Consider the following 16,763-nt stretch of genomic DNA (forward strand, 5'->3'; position numbering starts at 1 on the left):
TTATATCTTTGCTAAGGCAAATTACAAAGCTTTGGAGGGTTTTTTTCTGACTAAGTTAACAAAAAAGCAGGATGTTTTTGACACCTATTGATTATATATCTGCTGGAAAACTCGGCTACATCAACTGTCAGGAGGTAGAAAATACCGAGGTGCTCATGTTTAAGTGTATTTAAACGTACAGCGATTCTTACCTCACCTGACATTGGCTGTATGGGCTCAGTGAGAGTTAGTGTGGAGATAGGCAGTGCTAAGACCTTGCCTTCAGATGTACTACTGAGCAATTTGGTACAAGGTAAGACAAGAGACAGTAGCTTTAAAACATGTATGTTGAACACAAGTGATTTCATAGCAGCTGTAGCTGAAGTATCAGCAAGGTGTCTTCCAACTAATGGAGCCTGTGGGTTGGTGGGCCCTGGAACAGGGACATCCCTCCATGCTGGTCCCAGGAACCAGTGGCGTGAGGCATCTGCGGAAGTGATAGAGTCAATTTGCAGGAGTAACTCTTAGAGTCAACCTAAGAGTTGAATAGTGGTCAGCATTTGTTACCTCTGGGTGATTTGTGCATTTACATTTTTAAATGCAAAAGCCTGCATTTAAAAAAATCAAGTGAATCACCTGGGTTTCCAGGGGTATGCTGTCAGACAGCCACTTCTCCAGGCTGGCAACAAGGTAGACACCTCCCAGCCTATCTTCCTGTGCAAACTGCCCACAGCATCATGTGGGCTGTGGTGATGATGGCAAACAGGCTCTTTCCAAGTCAAGGTGACTTCGTAGGGCAAGTACATAGTTACAAGACAGGTTCAAGAGCAAACCAGGAAGAAAAGTCAGGGAGGCAAAATCAGTATCAGTAGGTTCCCAAGGCAGGTGCAGGCAGACTTCCAGTGCAGCTCAGGTGACGACTCAGGGCAAGGTTGTGAGATTAAATGCAGCTCCTGAACCAGCAGGCAGAAGGTGGATGGGAGGGGAGAACAGATGAGGCTCCTCATAGTGTGGTATGACCAGAGCTGACCTTCAGTGCAGGCAGCCAGACCCCTGGGAAAGAGGGAGAAGAGTCTCCAGAGCCCATCATTGCAGTCAGGGACACCAGACAGCATGGTCACCCCGAAGCTGACCTTTCTCCAGGCTGAGTGGACCCAGGTCCCTCAGCATCTCCTTGTGTGTCCTGTGCTCCAGCCTTTGACCAGCTTGATGTCCTCTGCTGGACTCACTCCAGTGTGTCCGTGTCCCTCTTGTATCAGGGACCCCTAAACTGGGTACAGTGCTCCAGGTCTGGTCACAAAAGCATGAAAGAGAGGGAAATTATTGCTCCCCTCCCTGCTGTCTAGAATTTTGCTAATGCAGCTCAGGGTGCTCTACATCTCTGTGAGGGCTCATGGTGTCCACCAGGACCCCGAGGTCCCTTTTCGCACAGCTTACTTTCTAAACAGTTGGCCCCAGCCCGTATCGGCATGTGGGGTTATTCCATCCTGGGTGCAGGGCTTTGCCTTTGTTTTAATTCATCATCATGGGGTGGCCATCAGCCCATTTCTCCAGCCTCTCCAGGACCCCACATTTGGTATAAGCTGTGAACTTGCTGGGAGCGCTCCCTGTCCCTAGTCTGAATTGCTGCTGAAGACACAACGCAGTACTGGCTGCAGGATCCGTCCCCAGGGGATGAGACTAGTAACTGGCCACCAACTGGACCCTGTGACACTGACCACCATGCTTGGAGCCTGGCAGCTCTCTAGCCGATTTTCTACCTGCCTATCCAGGCTGCGTCTCACCAGTCTGGCTATAAGGACACTAGAGCAGGCTGGGGCAAAGACCTTGCTAGGTCAAGATACAGCATATCTGCTTCTCTCCCCTTTTCCATAAAGCTGGTCGTCTCACCGCAGGAGGCAAGCAGGTTGACTGGGCACTATTTGCCCTGCTTAAATCCGTGCTGGATGTTTGCAGCATGGTCTCTAATTGCTCCTGGGAGGATGTATATCATAACTCTGTGCGCTGTTAATGGCTTTGGATTGCATTTCCCTATCCATTTAAGATGCTTGCAGCATCTTAATAGTGGTGTTCCAATTATTTTGACACAGAGTTATTCCCAGTCCCAGAAGGCGTACTCATCGTGGAAGAATAACAGAAATTCCCTCAGAATGCAAGTGGATGCATGGCTTGCACTGCTTGCTGACAGGCCAAACCCAACTCTTCCTTTGGCCCTGGAGAGTGAGTGTCACTCAGTCCTGCAGGCACCTACCCTTCTCCTTGTGTTGCCTTTCCACCCTCTCACCCCCAGAATAGTTCAATTCCAGGTCTAGAAGGAATAGGAGCACCAAAATTTGCTGAACTCAAAGCCTGCTGTTTTCCTGGGGGTCACTCTTCTACAAGCAGCAGGGCGGGGGGGAAAGAATTTTATGACACGCAAATACATATTTCATCCTGTTCGCTTCTCAGGTTCTCTATCTGCCTAAAATTAACATTGTACTTATTCAAACTTTGCTAACATACATGACAATATGAATACACTGGAGTCCTGCTTGGTTTGCTGATAACACTTTTATTCGGTTTCTGTTTGCTTATTTCTGTATGACTGAAAACATCCATCTCTATTCCATGCATTTATATGAAAAATTAGCATTCAGAAAAAAGTTAACTAACTGCTCCACAGCATAATGTAAATATCAAGCACCTTTGAAAAAATAAATCATTAAGCTAATACCCAAGGAAGTATTTTGCCTTTTGATTTCTTACAAGAATGACAGATTTTGGCAGAAATGTGTTTTAAGATCTGGAAGGCAGCAAATTGTCTATAGCAAAACAAGATAGCCCTTACAGCTCAGAGAAATATGTAGATAGCAGAAGAACAATGTTAAGATATTGGTAATGCTCCCTTTGTAAAAACCAAACCATACTGCTTCTAAAGAAACTACATGACCAGTGTCTTACTGAATATTGTTTTAAAAATTGAGGGCTTTAGCCTGTGTGTTCTTGTTCATGTAAATCATTCCTGTACATTTGTATCTGTATGGGTTTACAGGGTACAGCTGCTGTGTGTCTTGGCTCCCTCAGGGGTGTCATGCAGGTGATGGTAAGGAAGTTACTCAGCAGAGATTCCCGAACCTAGTATCCGTGTTTCTTGTAATACTGGGCTCGTGCAACCACGTCGTGGGAGTAGTCGTTGTGGGTGGTGCCAATGTCCATTCTGTCGTAGCTTCGGACATTCGTATCACCAACGTTGTAGGCAGAAACCCCACCTGAAATGAAACACCAAAAGAAGTCATACAGACTTAAAAAAAAAACAAAAAAACCAAAATTCTAGCCTGATGTGTTCTGCTTTTACTGGTTTTGAAAGCTTTCACTTATGGGGACTTTGGAAGGGGAGTAGGTGGCGTTATCAGAGCTTCTCTGACTTAAGCAGGGCTCTGCAAACAGCTTACAGTTGCTTTTCCACCCTCTCATCCCCAGAATAGTTCAATTCCAGGCCTAGAAAGAATAGGAGCACCAAAATATGCTGAACTCAAAGCCTGCTGTTTTCCTGGGTATCAGTCTTCCACAAACAGCAGGGAGGTGGGAAGAATGAATCCACCAAAACATCAGAAAGACACCTGAGGTTTTGTGTTCACAGATCTTTGCAGCTTGGTGAACTTGCACCATTTACCTGGCCCAGCACAAGCCCTTCATTTACACTGGGCTTGTTAATTAGAATAGAATAGAATAAGAATAGAATAAGAATAGAATAGAATAGAATAGAATAGAATAGAATAGAATAGAATAGAATAGAACAGAATAGAATAGAATAGCATAGAATAGAATAGAATATCCAGCATCCTTGTAACTTTTCACTCATCCTTAAAAATTACTGCTCTGAGAGTTAAAACACACTCATACATGGCACTATCTTTGTCTTGCAGCTGCGTATATGCTACTCCATATGCCTCATGGAAAAGCAGAGGTGTCTGAGGTGGCTGTGAAAGGAGCCTGCCTTGGCACCCCGGCAGCCCAAGGGGGTTGTGGGCTGCAGCCTGCTTGGCAGCAGGCAGCGTTTCCACGTCGTACTGCACCGTTTTGAAATTCCCTGGGAACAAACGTCTCCTCTGTCAACAGAGATATGGAGTGAATTGCTGGCCTCATTCAAGTAAACCACAGGCCTGTTTGTTAACCTGAATGGCTGTAGGAGACTCCTTATGGTCAGATAAGAAAAGCTCAGCTCTATGTATAGACTAGATTTCAGGTGTATAAATATTTGCCACATGGTGCTGGAAACTCAGCAAGGCTGCCATACTAAGGAAAGGTAGAAACCACATAGAAGTGACAAAGTTTGTCTTTTTATGGTGAAACAAAAAAGGGGTGAAAAGCTAAGCGACAGCCTGTTAGAATGTGGTTATTGAGGAAGACTAATTCTGTATGTTCTTGTCCTAAAGTTTTTCTTCTCTCCTGGACAAAACCTGTGGCATGTACCTTACCTTTCAGCTGTTGATCCCTTGTCCAGTGTGGGAACTTTTTCTTTATTCTGTTTATCATCGTGATAAGTATGTTTGTACCCTGGGTAAGATGAGTTTCGCTGTTCCATTTTCCTATAGGTGTGTGTGACTTTTTGTCAACCTAGAAATATCAAAACAACAAAAAGAAGTAATTTCCCTGCTGTATTGGACGATATGTTTAGGGGGTTTACTTTTATTTGCATGCTATTTGTTTATCAGGTTTTAGTGGAGTATCAGCAAATACCTGCATTAAACCAAATCCATTCCCATTGTCGCCCCAGCCATTCTTCAGTATTTTGCCAGCATGAGATTCCCGGGATATGATACCAGCAATCAGGGCTGGTTCGACGCACAGTTTTTCGCCAACTTTTTTAATGAGTGTTTTATATTGATCCATAGCTCTTAGGTCCCGTTCAGCGATCTTTTCTGAAGCTCTAACTCCTGTAGTTAAGATCAAAAGTAAAGATATGTGCTTAATAACTTTTTAAAACTCAGAATTGCCTCTCACCTCTCTCCTTCTAGTACAGGCAGAATTACATCAAAATTTTATATGCCTCGCCTCTGGGAGGAGGTAGATCATCACCTGCAGGGGTATTATGCAGGCTCAGCAGCTAGTCTGTGTTTAGCACTTTGGAAACGTGAAAGATTTGGGATTATTGTGGCACGTTGAAATGGAGCCGTCTGGCAGAAGAGGGACACTCACCGCAGTAGGATAAACCCTCTGGCTTTGCAGTTCTGCATGAAGCCCCAGAGGTGCGAATCCTGTTTACGCTGCCGTAGCAATCCGTGCGGCCCTGGGAGGCACCTGCAGAGGCGACAGGGAAAGGCTCAAGCAATGAAAACCTTTTGTGACTGCACGTAAAACCCAAGGGAGGGCTGTGCCCCGGCGAGGAAGGGCTGCGGGGTGCGGGAGCTGCCCCTGTCGCTCCTTGCGATGGAGAGGTGGCGAGGCCCGGCCCTCCGTCCTGCGCCCTGAGCCCACCCATCCCTCCGGGGTCGCCCCTCCTTCGGCAAGACTCCTTCGATAGAGTCTAGTGGCAACCGAGGTTTTGGGGAGGGGGGTGAGGAGGTGCATCGGCGTCTCCTGCTTGTCGGCTGCAGGGCGCGTGTCGCCGGCCGCTCGGGGCGAGGCAGCGAGGGATGCCAGACTTACCCAGGAGGGCAGCGAGGCCCAGCAGCACGAGCGTCGGGCCCATGGGGTGGTTCTTCCTGGGCACGCAGAACAGCCTGGAAAACAACCAGTCAGCATTGGCACGCACGAAGACAGGAATACATCTCTCTGCTTGCTGCATAAACACAAAGAAACTCTTTCTGAGCTGATGGGGTGTTTCTCTTGGTTGGGTAGGCAAAGCGATACGTAAATGGAGTCACGTCTCTTTTTGATAAAAAGAGACCCCACTGGCAGCTCTCCTCCAGCACAAAACAGGCTGCAGCCGTCCACCAGAGACCTGTAACTTCCCACTTCTGCTGGTGTTTCAAACCCATGTCTTCTATGATGTCTCGGTAACTTCCTCCAAATCTCAAAGCCCAACATTCAATTCAGAAAAAATAAAATTAGTAATGTTCAGTGCCCTGCGCTGCTGTGCTCCCACCATGAACGCCCTTATCCCCTGCCCGCGTTCTGTGTGCAAACCGCCTTTGCCACACATGCATAGCTTTGCCGGAATCTCCTGAGGCTTTCTTTAGGCTCAGAAATCAGCACTTTCAAGATGCAAGCTGTTTAAATCATGGTGGCTACCTACTTTAGGGTGAGTTGTGCTCTGGGAGCATCCATTTTCCCTCACTGACTGTGAGGGGAGCCTAGGGACATAGGCTCACGTATGGATGAGAGCCATCTAAATTTAGGTGACCTAAATCCAGAACTACAGGACAAATCTCAGTAGCCTTATTCAAACAGAAATCTCACAGCAAAAAGCTGCAGCCCCTGGGCCACCGAGGAGATGGTATGAGGGAATGGGGAAGAGCTGCCGGGGAAGAAGGGAATGAGAAGAGCTCCCACCCTGAGCGGTGGTATCTTACCTACTTGTCCGCAGCTCAGCTTCTGGCACAGGACTGAGGTTTGAGGAAGTTTAATATATGGGGAAAGCTACCTTCCGCCTGGTGGTAATCTGATACTGTGATGAAATGTATTGGGCTGTGGTTCTGTGAGAGCATTTTTTTGTCGTGTAAACAGAACCTCTTGTGCAATAGACATTGATGTGGTGGTATGTATGTTCTCCGGGTGACATTTCCCAGATTTCCAAAGGGGGGAAAAAAACCCCACTGGACTTTTCTCTGGGTGTCTCTTCATCTACATCTTACGTTTCACACCCTATTCCTGGACTGAGCTGTGGTGAGGGCTGAGCTAAAGACCCATCATCCAGCTGTTTTGCAGGTGTTTGCCCCAGTCCCATCCCAGCACCCCAGGCTGTGTGCCTGCTGCTCAAGGAAAGGGAGCTGGGACTGACCCTGGGCTGTTGGCTATGAATGTGGCACAGAGGGGCATGCAGCCCTACCGCCTGGGCTAGGACTCTCCTGAGAGACTGGCCACGTCCACGCTGGTGGCCCATCTCCCCGTGCCTGGGGGGGGGTGCTGCCGTGACAGCATGCCCTGCCGACATCACTTGTCAGCAGAAAAAAATAATGATGCCTTGTCATTTCAGCCTTTTATTTTTTATTTCATAATAGCTTTTAACGAGCTATGAAATGTCTGAAACCATTCAGACAACCCTTTGCCTCAACATTTCTCTCTGCTGTGAGGGGGAGAGGTTTCTGGCAGACGCCTGCTTGCAAGGAGAGGGGCTGTAATGAGCCAGGCATTTCCAGTCATTGGAACTGCATTTGCCACCTGGGGACAGACACCAACGCGAAGGACACCAACGTCACGTTAGTGACTGGTTATTTGCCTACAGTTGCCCAAGCCAGAGGGTCTTGGGGCCCCTTGCCTGCCCTCGAGAGACCTGTCCCTCCCCCTGCTCCCCAGCCATGTTTCTGCACTCACAACCCTTTCGCCGCCACCTCACATGCCAAAAATACCACAAGGGGGGGAAATATTGCCTGCTGTGGGTGGGGGAGTCTGGCTGGTGTCTTTGGAGGCTGCGGTCAGTCTTCAAAGGGTACGTAAGGGGCAGAAAGCAAAGCGCAGGCGGGCTTGTCGGGCACAGCTTTATTAGTGATGGGACTGACTTGTTCTGCCAATGCACTTCTTCGCCAGCCCCCATTTGCTTCGGTGGTGTGGATGCACGGGGGCTCGTCCCACCTCTGACAGCACCTTCACAAGATGGAGCTGCTGCACAAGGCTGGCTGTGATGAAAAGAGTGGCACGCTGCTCACCCGTGTTTACCTTCATTATTTGAAAGCTGGGCAGAGGAGTGCCTTGTGGCATATTTGCTCAAGAAGATTGATATTTGAACATTATCTCTTGGAAATCTCACGGAAGGAGAAGCTGGTAATGAATAGTGGAGTGGGGATTTCCCCCCACTTTTTGTTGGAGCAAGGCAAATAACACTGAGCCTATTATTAACCGGCTGCTGTGGTCACCGGATGAGCTGAACCTCTCTCTGCCTTCTCCGAGGAGCCCCTCAGGCCCCACGATTTCACCTCTCCCACGACGGTCGTGCTCCCATGGTGGGACCGCAGTGCTGGCTTTCCCAACCACTCTGCTCTCCTCTGCCCCTGCAGTTTATTCTACCTGGTAGTCTGCAGTTGGAGGAAAAAGGTGGCCCAAAACAACATTCTTAAAATGTTGCTTCTTTACCTCTGAAAGCAAAGTCCAGCTTTATGGGGAGAAGGACTACAGATGCCAAAGTGCCACTTAATACGTTGGGTGAGCTGTTTCAGTCCAGGCCCATCGTGCCTGGGGTGTTGGCATCACTGTTTTGGTGACTTCCCCTTGCCCAGCCCGTGAACGACTGATGCCTAAACCATGTTGGTGCTCCCAGAGCCAACGCAGGGATCAACTCCGTGCGGCAAGCTGTGCCGCATCCGTGCGAGCGGCTCCTTCATCGTCCCTCACCATGCGCGCCGAGAAGATTACGTCTACATTTTCCATTCTCTCCTCTGGCTGCATCTTCACAGAGCCACAGAAGCCCAGAGCGCCCGAGTTTGGAGAGGTCGCTGGGAGGTCTCTAGTCCAAGCCCTTGCTCAAAGCAGTACCAATTTTGAAGCCAGACTGGGTTTCTCCGGGCCTTGCACTATCAAGTTTTGAACCTTTCTGAGGATGGAGATTCCCCAGCCTCTCTGTGCAACCTGGTATAGTGCTTAACCACCCACCATTTTTGGGGAAAAACTCCTTTTCTTTTATCAAGTCCAAATTTCCCTTGTTGCAACATGTAACTGTTGCCTCTGACCCTCTTGCTGTGCACCTCTGAGAAAAGTGCTGTGCACCTCCATCTTCTTTATAAGCTCCACAGAGGTATCAGAAAATGTCTCCTAAAAGCCTTGTCCTCTCCAGGCTGAGCAGACCTAGTTCCCTTAGCCTCTGCTTGTATAACTTGTGCTTCAGCTTGGTGGGCTGCACTTGCCTACTACGTCAGGGTCTGTTTTATACTGGGGAGCCTAAAACTGAGCACAAGTGACAAGTAGATGGGAGGGATCACTTCCCTGGACCTGCTGGTGATGCTTTTCCTAATGCAGCCCAGGACGCTGTTGGCCTTTTGCTGCAAGGGTGCATTACCCACTTGTGGTCAACTTGTTGTCCACCAGGACCCCAGAGCTTTCTCTGCGGAGCTGCTTTCAAACTGGCTGGTCTCCAGCATGTACTAGTGCTTGGGGCTTTCCTGACCAAGGTGTGGGACTTGGCAGCGCCTGTAGTTGAATTTCATGAGATTCCTGTCCAGCCTGTCCTCATACCTCTGACCTGCAGTCCTGTCCCAGCAAGCACCTGTGAACTTGCTGGGAGTGCTCTCTGTCCCATGTTGGTACTGAGGACACTAAACAGTAGTAGTGTCCTGGCCACCAGCAAGACTTAGAACTGTTGGCCATCAACCTTTGGCCACAACAGCCCAGACTCTTCAGTCTCCGTATAGAGCAACCTGACAGTCCTGCTACTGAAATAGCTTGGGTATGTGGTAAGTGCATGACACCTACCTATAGGATGTATAGCAAGGGCCACGATGATCCAGTCAATAAATAGTATTCATGAACTATCGGTAGGCAGCTCTTCACTGATCATAGCAGTCACATCGGAGAGACAATTCTGGTTTACCCAGAAGCCAGACTGCAGGGCACTGGATCAGATCCGGCACCAGCTGCTCTTTACTCTTCTCTCCTGCCTCTAGCAGGGGGGGAGGACAGCCTCCAGCAATTAAACGCTGCAGGGCAGACTTCTGTGGCGTAATATATGTGTCCCCTATATGGCCCTTGTGGCTCGAGCATGCAGCCATGCCTTGTTGGAAGTTGTCTCAAAGGAAAAGGTACAAAAAATTAGCTGTCAGGATTTTTATTGTTGTTACAGGAATCTATATTTCTGATTTCTGTAACCGTGCACATATCCAAACCCCTCCTGAACTTCGTCAGCTCCTTGATCTCAATCAACTGAGATGTGGCTGAATAGGCAGGGAATTAATAAAATAAAACCTGATTTAAAGGACAGTAATGGGACCGATTTTCTCCTTGTCTGCCTTACAAGAAGTTTCCAGTTCTTGGAAATGAAGTGTTTCTGGAAGGTGGAGGGCTGCGGCAGGGCAGCTCACGGGGTGAAGGCACAGGAGAGTCTCAGGTCGGATGTGTCCTCACTGTGTGGGTTTTTTCATGCTCTTGAACAATTCTCCTCTATTGCTAATTAGCTTAATAAGGGTAGGGTAAGAAATGAGTGATCCTAGTTATGCCTTCAGGGGAGAAACTAGGCTGATATAAGCTTCCCAAAGCAATTAAGGCCGTTTAAGCTGTGGGAGGTTACCCAGCCCGTGGCAGGGAGGTGGGATGCTCCGGGTGCTGGGAGCTCCCGCACTGGGGGCAGGTCCCTTGTCCCGAGGCTGCGCTGTGGCCTCCTGGGGAAATGCAGGGGCTTGTAGATGGTTGAGGCATGTGAGGAACTGGCAAAACTTTGTGGACGAGAGGAGCAGCCTAGAAGAGGTAGGCTGCACCTGGGCTGCAACGCAGCCAGGCTGTGGCACTGGAAATCAAAGAGCTTGTAGAGGAGCATTTCCACTAGAAGCAGGGGAAAGCTGACAGACGCAGAGGACTACCCGATGTGGACTGATGTGATCTACAAGGTGGACATGGCTGACATTCAGTTTACCTCTGGAAAAAAACAGCACGATCACAATAAACGAGCAAGACAAAATAGACAGAATACAGTGGGAGGGGTCTGACACGTGCGGTGTTAAGCAATGAAGCAAGGGCAAACTTACAAGTGCTTCTGTGCTGTTGCTAGAGGCTTTAAAAACAAGCCAGGAGAACCCAAATGCCTGGTGCCAAATGACAACCCTGAGATAAAAGGCACCTCAGAGACTTGGTGGAGGCTAGAAAACCAATGCGATACAGCACTGCCAGCGTTATAAATCGTAAGTAAGTACTGGAGCAAACGGAAACCTCGCTGTCAGTGAGTCTGCCCCGGCCGGGATGGCTGTGGGCACTGAGCTGTGCCACAGCAGAGCAGGCAGCCAGGGCAAGGGCTCTGCTGCCCGGTGGCATCAGTGCCGGTGTGCCGGTGTGGGCGGCCAGTGTCACCCCCGACTGCAGCACCGACTCCAGAGGAGTCCTTGGGACCGCAGGCTGGTGCCTGTCCTGGGCACTATAGGAGAGGGTACGTTAAAGATGAGGTCACTGAGGTGATGGATAAACCTGGTCAGCTGGGAGACGGTCAGCCCAGCTCCCGTAAGGGGCAAGCCTGCCTTGGTTCCTGATGGTGTTCTGGGACAGCGTCAGTAAGAACATGGATAAAGACCAGTGGGTGAAGTATAGCTGACCTTCAAAAAGGATTTTATAAAGATTCAAACCATTATCAAGGAACCTATGGCCATGGCTTTGCTGCCCAGGAGGCTCTGGAGGCCAACAGCACCAGCACATTCCCGAAGCGACTGGATACATTCATGGACAACAGTGCCATACAAAGGGTGGACATGTCTCTTGCCATCCCTGTTAAACAGCTGGGGATGCTGGGGGCATAGGGAGGAAAATAGACTGCAGAAAGCAGCCAAGCTCATGTGTCCTCCCCAGGCAGCATCTCCTCCTGCTGCTGCTGGAGTCAGACTTCAGGGGTGAGCGACCACCAGTGTTACCCACGCGACATCTTTCATGTTCATCCAACACCTCCAGTTTAAAGGGGGGCCAGAGTTGCCCTTTCTGGCTTGGATAAAACATGAGGTTGTTTTTATCAGGAAGAAAACCCGTAAGATAAGCCTAGTATTTTGGGGTGTGATCCTGAGTGTGCCCAAGGAAACAACCAGAAAAGCACCGTCCTGGGAACAGGTTGCTGGCCAGGAAATCCCAGCCCACTTTTCCAATAAGTAACGAAGCAGAACAAACTCAGTTATTCAGCACTGCATTGCTGCGGTGGCATTTCCCTTTGTTCTCTGCACCTCTCGGGGAGAGAGAGACGGACATGTGGCTCAAACTGATCCAACTCCAGTGTTCAGAGTCAGTCATCAGAGCAATCTGTTCACCCATGTGGCTTACAGCTCTGGCCCACGGGGACTTGTTTTTGGCAGTGGTTTCCTACTGCATCAGTTACTGCTGAAACAGGTTGTTTAGTTGCTCCCTCTGCCTGGTGTCTATGAAAGCCAGTCATCGCAGCCCCAGACTGTAGACAGATCCCTGCCTGAGCCATGGAGGGATCAACCCATGCTGCCTGCAGCTTAACAACTCACTGAGACAGAAAGCTTGCCACCTCACATTTGCTGCTTGTTGTAAGAAGTGTATTTAGACACATTCCCTAATGCTGACATCAGTTGTAAAACCAAAGCATAGGACCCTAACAGAGAAGGATTTTCTTCCCTGCCTATAATTTGTTGTCTTTTCAATTTGCTAGCTGCTGATTCTCACGCAGCGATGTTAGCCTGGAAAGGTCCTTCTTAAACAACACCTATTGCATTTCCCCGCTCTACAGCAGCACGATATACAGCTACTTTTACATGTTGGTCTTGTTCTTTAAAATGCCCAGTGAATGTTGCATTGCTTCATTACCCTGAAAGTGTTTTGAAGTATCCAACACAAACCGGCGGCCAAACTCAACACTACTTGCCTTACCCTGAAGGGGAAGGGAAGTACGTGGGTCATTGCCCTCCGTTTCTTTTGCATATTAGAAAATTGTAACTGTGTCCTCTTTCTCTTTTCTGGAAAACAAGAAAATCTAATTCCTTGTTTCCTGTAGGCTGTACCTTCCATTTGAGTCGTGATCCTCCTGAGCATGTTTTTGTTGGTGAGACATACTCAAACACTGTAGCTGAGCCTCACTGATGCTCAGAGCTGAAGAGCTGAGAGGAGAATTACCCCAGGTGCTTCATATACAGTGCTATGATATAGATAAATCCCCACAGGGGATTTCCCCTCTTCTTTTTTTTTTTTCTCCCTCCCTCCCCTGGCATGAACTTGTTTGGTTCCCACTGGACCCCACAGTCCTTTCTGCGGGGTGGTTGCTCGCCCACTCTGCCCCTGCTTATGCCTCTGCTTGAGCTCCTTGAGTGTTTTGCACCTGTGTTTACTTTATTTCAGTACTTTGGCTCCTAATCCATTTTCATAGTTTTTAACCACCAGTGCAAGTGCTTGCGTTCCCTCTCAGCGTAGCCCACAGTTCGATAGCTCTTGCCCACCATTCATTTTCTGGACACAAATTTGAGAGAAACTGGTGCAGGACAGACTTATGCTGCTCCACTTAAAATGTCTCACCAGTTCAACCACAAGCTGCTGATAACCGGTGCTTTTTGTACTTATCTTAAGGCCCTTCACATATGAGGGCACTTCACATGGCTGGCAAAAGCCTCATTGAGTTCACGGTATGGCACAACCACGGCTCCTCTCTTGGCCACTTACCTGGTGATACAAGGACTTTGGTTGGTCTGCGGTGGCTTTTCCCTGCCAAGCTAGGCTGCCAGAGCCCTCCTGACTGCTGCTTGCTGTTTCGTCGTCCCGCAGGTGCTCACGAAGCAATCATTCAATCCTTTACTCGAGCATCTTCCTCGAGTGTCACAGCTGGGTGTCCTGGTCTGTGATTTCCTGCGCTTTTCTTTCCCCTCTGATTTGGCTTTTCTGCTTCCTTACCTGTTGTGGGGGGTTGACCTTGGCTGGACGCCAGGTGCCACCAAGCCGCTCTGTCACTGCCCTCCTCAGCGGGACAGGGCGGGGGGAAAAATAAGATGGAAAAAAAACACGTGGGTCAAGATAAAGGCAGCTTAATAAAGCAAAAGCAAAGGCCGCACGCAGAAGCAAAGGAAAACAAGAGATTTACTCTCTACTTCCCATCAGCAGGTGATGTCCAGCCACTTCCCGGGAAGCAGGGCTTCAGTATGCGTAGCAATTGCTCCGGAAGACAAACGTCGTAAAAATCGAATGCACTTTTATTGCTGAGCTGACGTCATATGGTATGGAATATCCCTTTGGCCAGTTTGGGTCAGCTGTCCTGGCTGTGTCCCCTCCCAAGACCTTGCCCACCCCCAGCCCACTGGTGAGGGGGGAATGTGGGAGAGACAGCCTGGGTGCTGCGGGAGCACTGCCCCGCAGCAGCCAAAACACTGGTGCGTTATCAGCACCCTTCTAGCTACCGACACACAGCACAGCGCTGCGAGGGCTGCTGTGGGGACAGTTAACTCCATCTCAGCCAGACCCAGCACACTTGTGCTTCTGCTTTTTCTGTTGCTTGGCATTAGACCATTTTACTTTGCAAGCTGCCTGTGGTTTTTAATAGGCCACGGGTCAAAAGGGTGACCAAGAGCGCGACCGCAGCGGCCCTGTGTACGCCAGCCAGACAAGAAACTTCCAGTAACACGGACACAGGTGACCAGGAAAAAATCGGAGGGGAAAAGCAACCTGAACTCACTGTTTGTCAGGAAAGCTTTTGCTAAGCTCTTAAGGCAGTGTGCCAGTGTTGAAGTATCCTTTATTATTTACTCCTTCCTGCCAATTTATCAAGCAATTGTATTTCAACTCATTTTCTGCAGAGATTTTCCCTACTCGCTACAAAGTGCTGATACCCTAAAATAATATTTGCAACAAAATACGGAAGTCCCATAATCAGGACTTTTAAATAGACTTAAAAAATAAATAATCCTTTATGGCAATGCTGCACAAGCCAGCAGGCAGGTCTGCAGGCCCTCAGGTGTTACTACCATAACGTGAAACAGGAGCTTCATAGGTAACGCGTGGAGAAATTGGACTCCTGAGGCGCTCACAGATCCGCAGGGATGGCAACACCAAGTACTGGTGACAGGGAGCCTGCTGGCAGCAATTAAGGGCGACATGAAGGGAACCAAAGCAAGCTCCACTCTTGTTCACCCTCCAAACTCAAAAAACCAACTTTATTCATATAGGCAGCAGCGAGATTCCCTGCCCCATTTGACGTTTATACTGATCTACCAGAAATGCATTCATGGTTTTATGTGAGAGGTTTGTGTAACATAGAGTTTATATAACATAATGCAGCAAAGACTTCAACCTATGGATTTTACATAAGCTACTTCAAGTAGAGGGGACCAAACCATGTGGTATGTTTCATAAGTTTGTATTACGAAGTAATGATTTTACTAAAATTATCTTAATATAGTGCAGAATTCACCGAGGACTAAATAGCATATAGTTTAATACCTCTGGCTGCTCAACACTGAACTGTTTTCTGTAGTCTTAAAAAAAATTCAGTAACGTTATAGATGTCCTAGAGCTCCCTCTGGTCTCCAGAGATGATACAATGAGTTTGCTCGCAAATATGTTAATCACGCACAGTCCTTGCCGTGACGAGAAGCAGATGAGTGACTGGCAAGACAAGCAGCACGGAGATAAAATTGCTCCAAGTGCCAAAGCCGACTCCAAATGAGCTCCCAACGCTGCCTGCATCGACCCTGCCCAGCGGCCCAGGCACGTGCGCAGCGCAGCCCCGTGCTGCGGGGCAGGGACCGCCAGGCACATCGCTTCTGCATCGGCAATGGCGACAGCCGGCAGAAAGGTGCCCGGATGCCTCCGAAATGGTTATTCAAAAGCCTAAACGTGAACGTCCCTATTCTCCTGCTCACAGGTATAGGGTGAGAGGCCGGGCTCGGGCTGCCTCATGCCCTGTCTTCCAGCACAGATCTTCTCACCCACCCCAGTCTGCAGAACCATTTTCCTCCCCCGGTTCCACCCGGTTCTCAATTTGTGTTTTAGACCCGTTCCAAGAGTACCAAATAGGGTTATTTACTGAAGTTGCAGGTTGCTGCCCACCAGGCCCCATGAAATTGAAAAAAAAAAAAAAAAAAAGGGATTCAACATTTATCTTTATTTTCTCTCTTATTCTCAGTAAACCTAAATTTTCACCCAGACCCATCCACATTGAAGAACACTTTCAAACAGAGCTTATAAACCCAGAGCTAATTCACTCCTAATTAGAAGCTGGGATTCCTGGCAGAAGGACGGATGCTGAAATGCTTTTAAACTTGGAGGAAACCCAGCATAAAGGTGTCAAAGCTAAAGCAGGGAAAGTTGTGGGTTCTTTTTACCAACACTATTGTTGTGATACACCTCCTGGGGGGGTACCTATGGGGCCAGCTCCTGCTCGGAGGGCTGCTCTCTAATGGAAAGGTGTTTTAAGTGCTTGCTATGGCACTTGCAGTACTTCCCATATAGAGGTTTTCCCCTGTGTGAGGCTGCTTTTCACCCTGAAGAGGCCACCAGCCCCACCACAGCTGTGGGCTCCATGGCTTGGAAGACTAACAGAAGTGTGTTTAGCATTGTCCTCCACAAGGTTGGCTACAGGAATACACAGCTAGAGCGGAAACATGCAGAGACCAGAGGTTTGTTGAGAAGTCTCTTCATTGCCCAGTAGCTAGCACAACCAAGGGGAAGGAAGATTTCAGTTTGGGGGCTTCTCCCCCTTGTTGGCCAGGGAGAGGGGATGAGGTGGATGAAAGAGACAGGAAGAGCACAGCTGATGCCCACGGATTGCTGCGTGTACGCCTGCACCCAGGGGATGCACAAACAGCCCTGGGTTCAGCTCCGAATGAGAGGAGGCACCTGGTCTGTCCCCACCTGCCTTTCAAAGGCCCCAAACTCATGGTTTCTTGTCCCTGCCAGGGACCTCCCGTGGAAGGCAGAGCTGAGCTCGCCCATCGGCAAGTGGGGAGCTGGGGTTTGCTGAGAGTAAGATGCTGCTGCCATTGCCACCAACATCGGTCCAGCCAGGACACCTGAGGAACTGCTCTGGG

The 16,763-nt window shown here is 49.0% G+C and overlaps 1 protein-coding gene across 1 annotated transcript; it reads right to left on the reverse strand.

Annotated features, from left to right (window-relative positions):
• Nucleotides 1-2,510: 2,510 nt before the first annotated feature.
• LOC309406908 (lysozyme g-like) lies at nucleotides 2,511-5,650 on the reverse strand (the record flags this gene model as incomplete). The annotated part of the gene is made up of 5 exons (XM_082002284.1): nucleotides 2,511-3,227; nucleotides 4,437-4,575; nucleotides 4,699-4,895; nucleotides 5,158-5,259; nucleotides 5,608-5,650. The coding sequence occupies 5 exons, from the start codon at nucleotides 5,648-5,650 to the stop codon at nucleotides 3,094-3,096; spliced, it is 615 nt and encodes a 204-aa protein (XP_081858410.1). The 3' UTR covers nucleotides 2,511-3,093.
• Between the last annotated feature and the right edge of the window lie 11,113 nt (nucleotides 5,651-16,763).

This window comes from Phaethon aethereus, assembly GCF_964289735.1.
Source record: "Phaethon aethereus genome assembly, chromosome: 1".
In the NCBI taxonomy this organism is placed as follows: Eukaryota; Metazoa; Chordata; class Aves; order Phaethontiformes; family Phaethontidae; genus Phaethon; species Phaethon aethereus.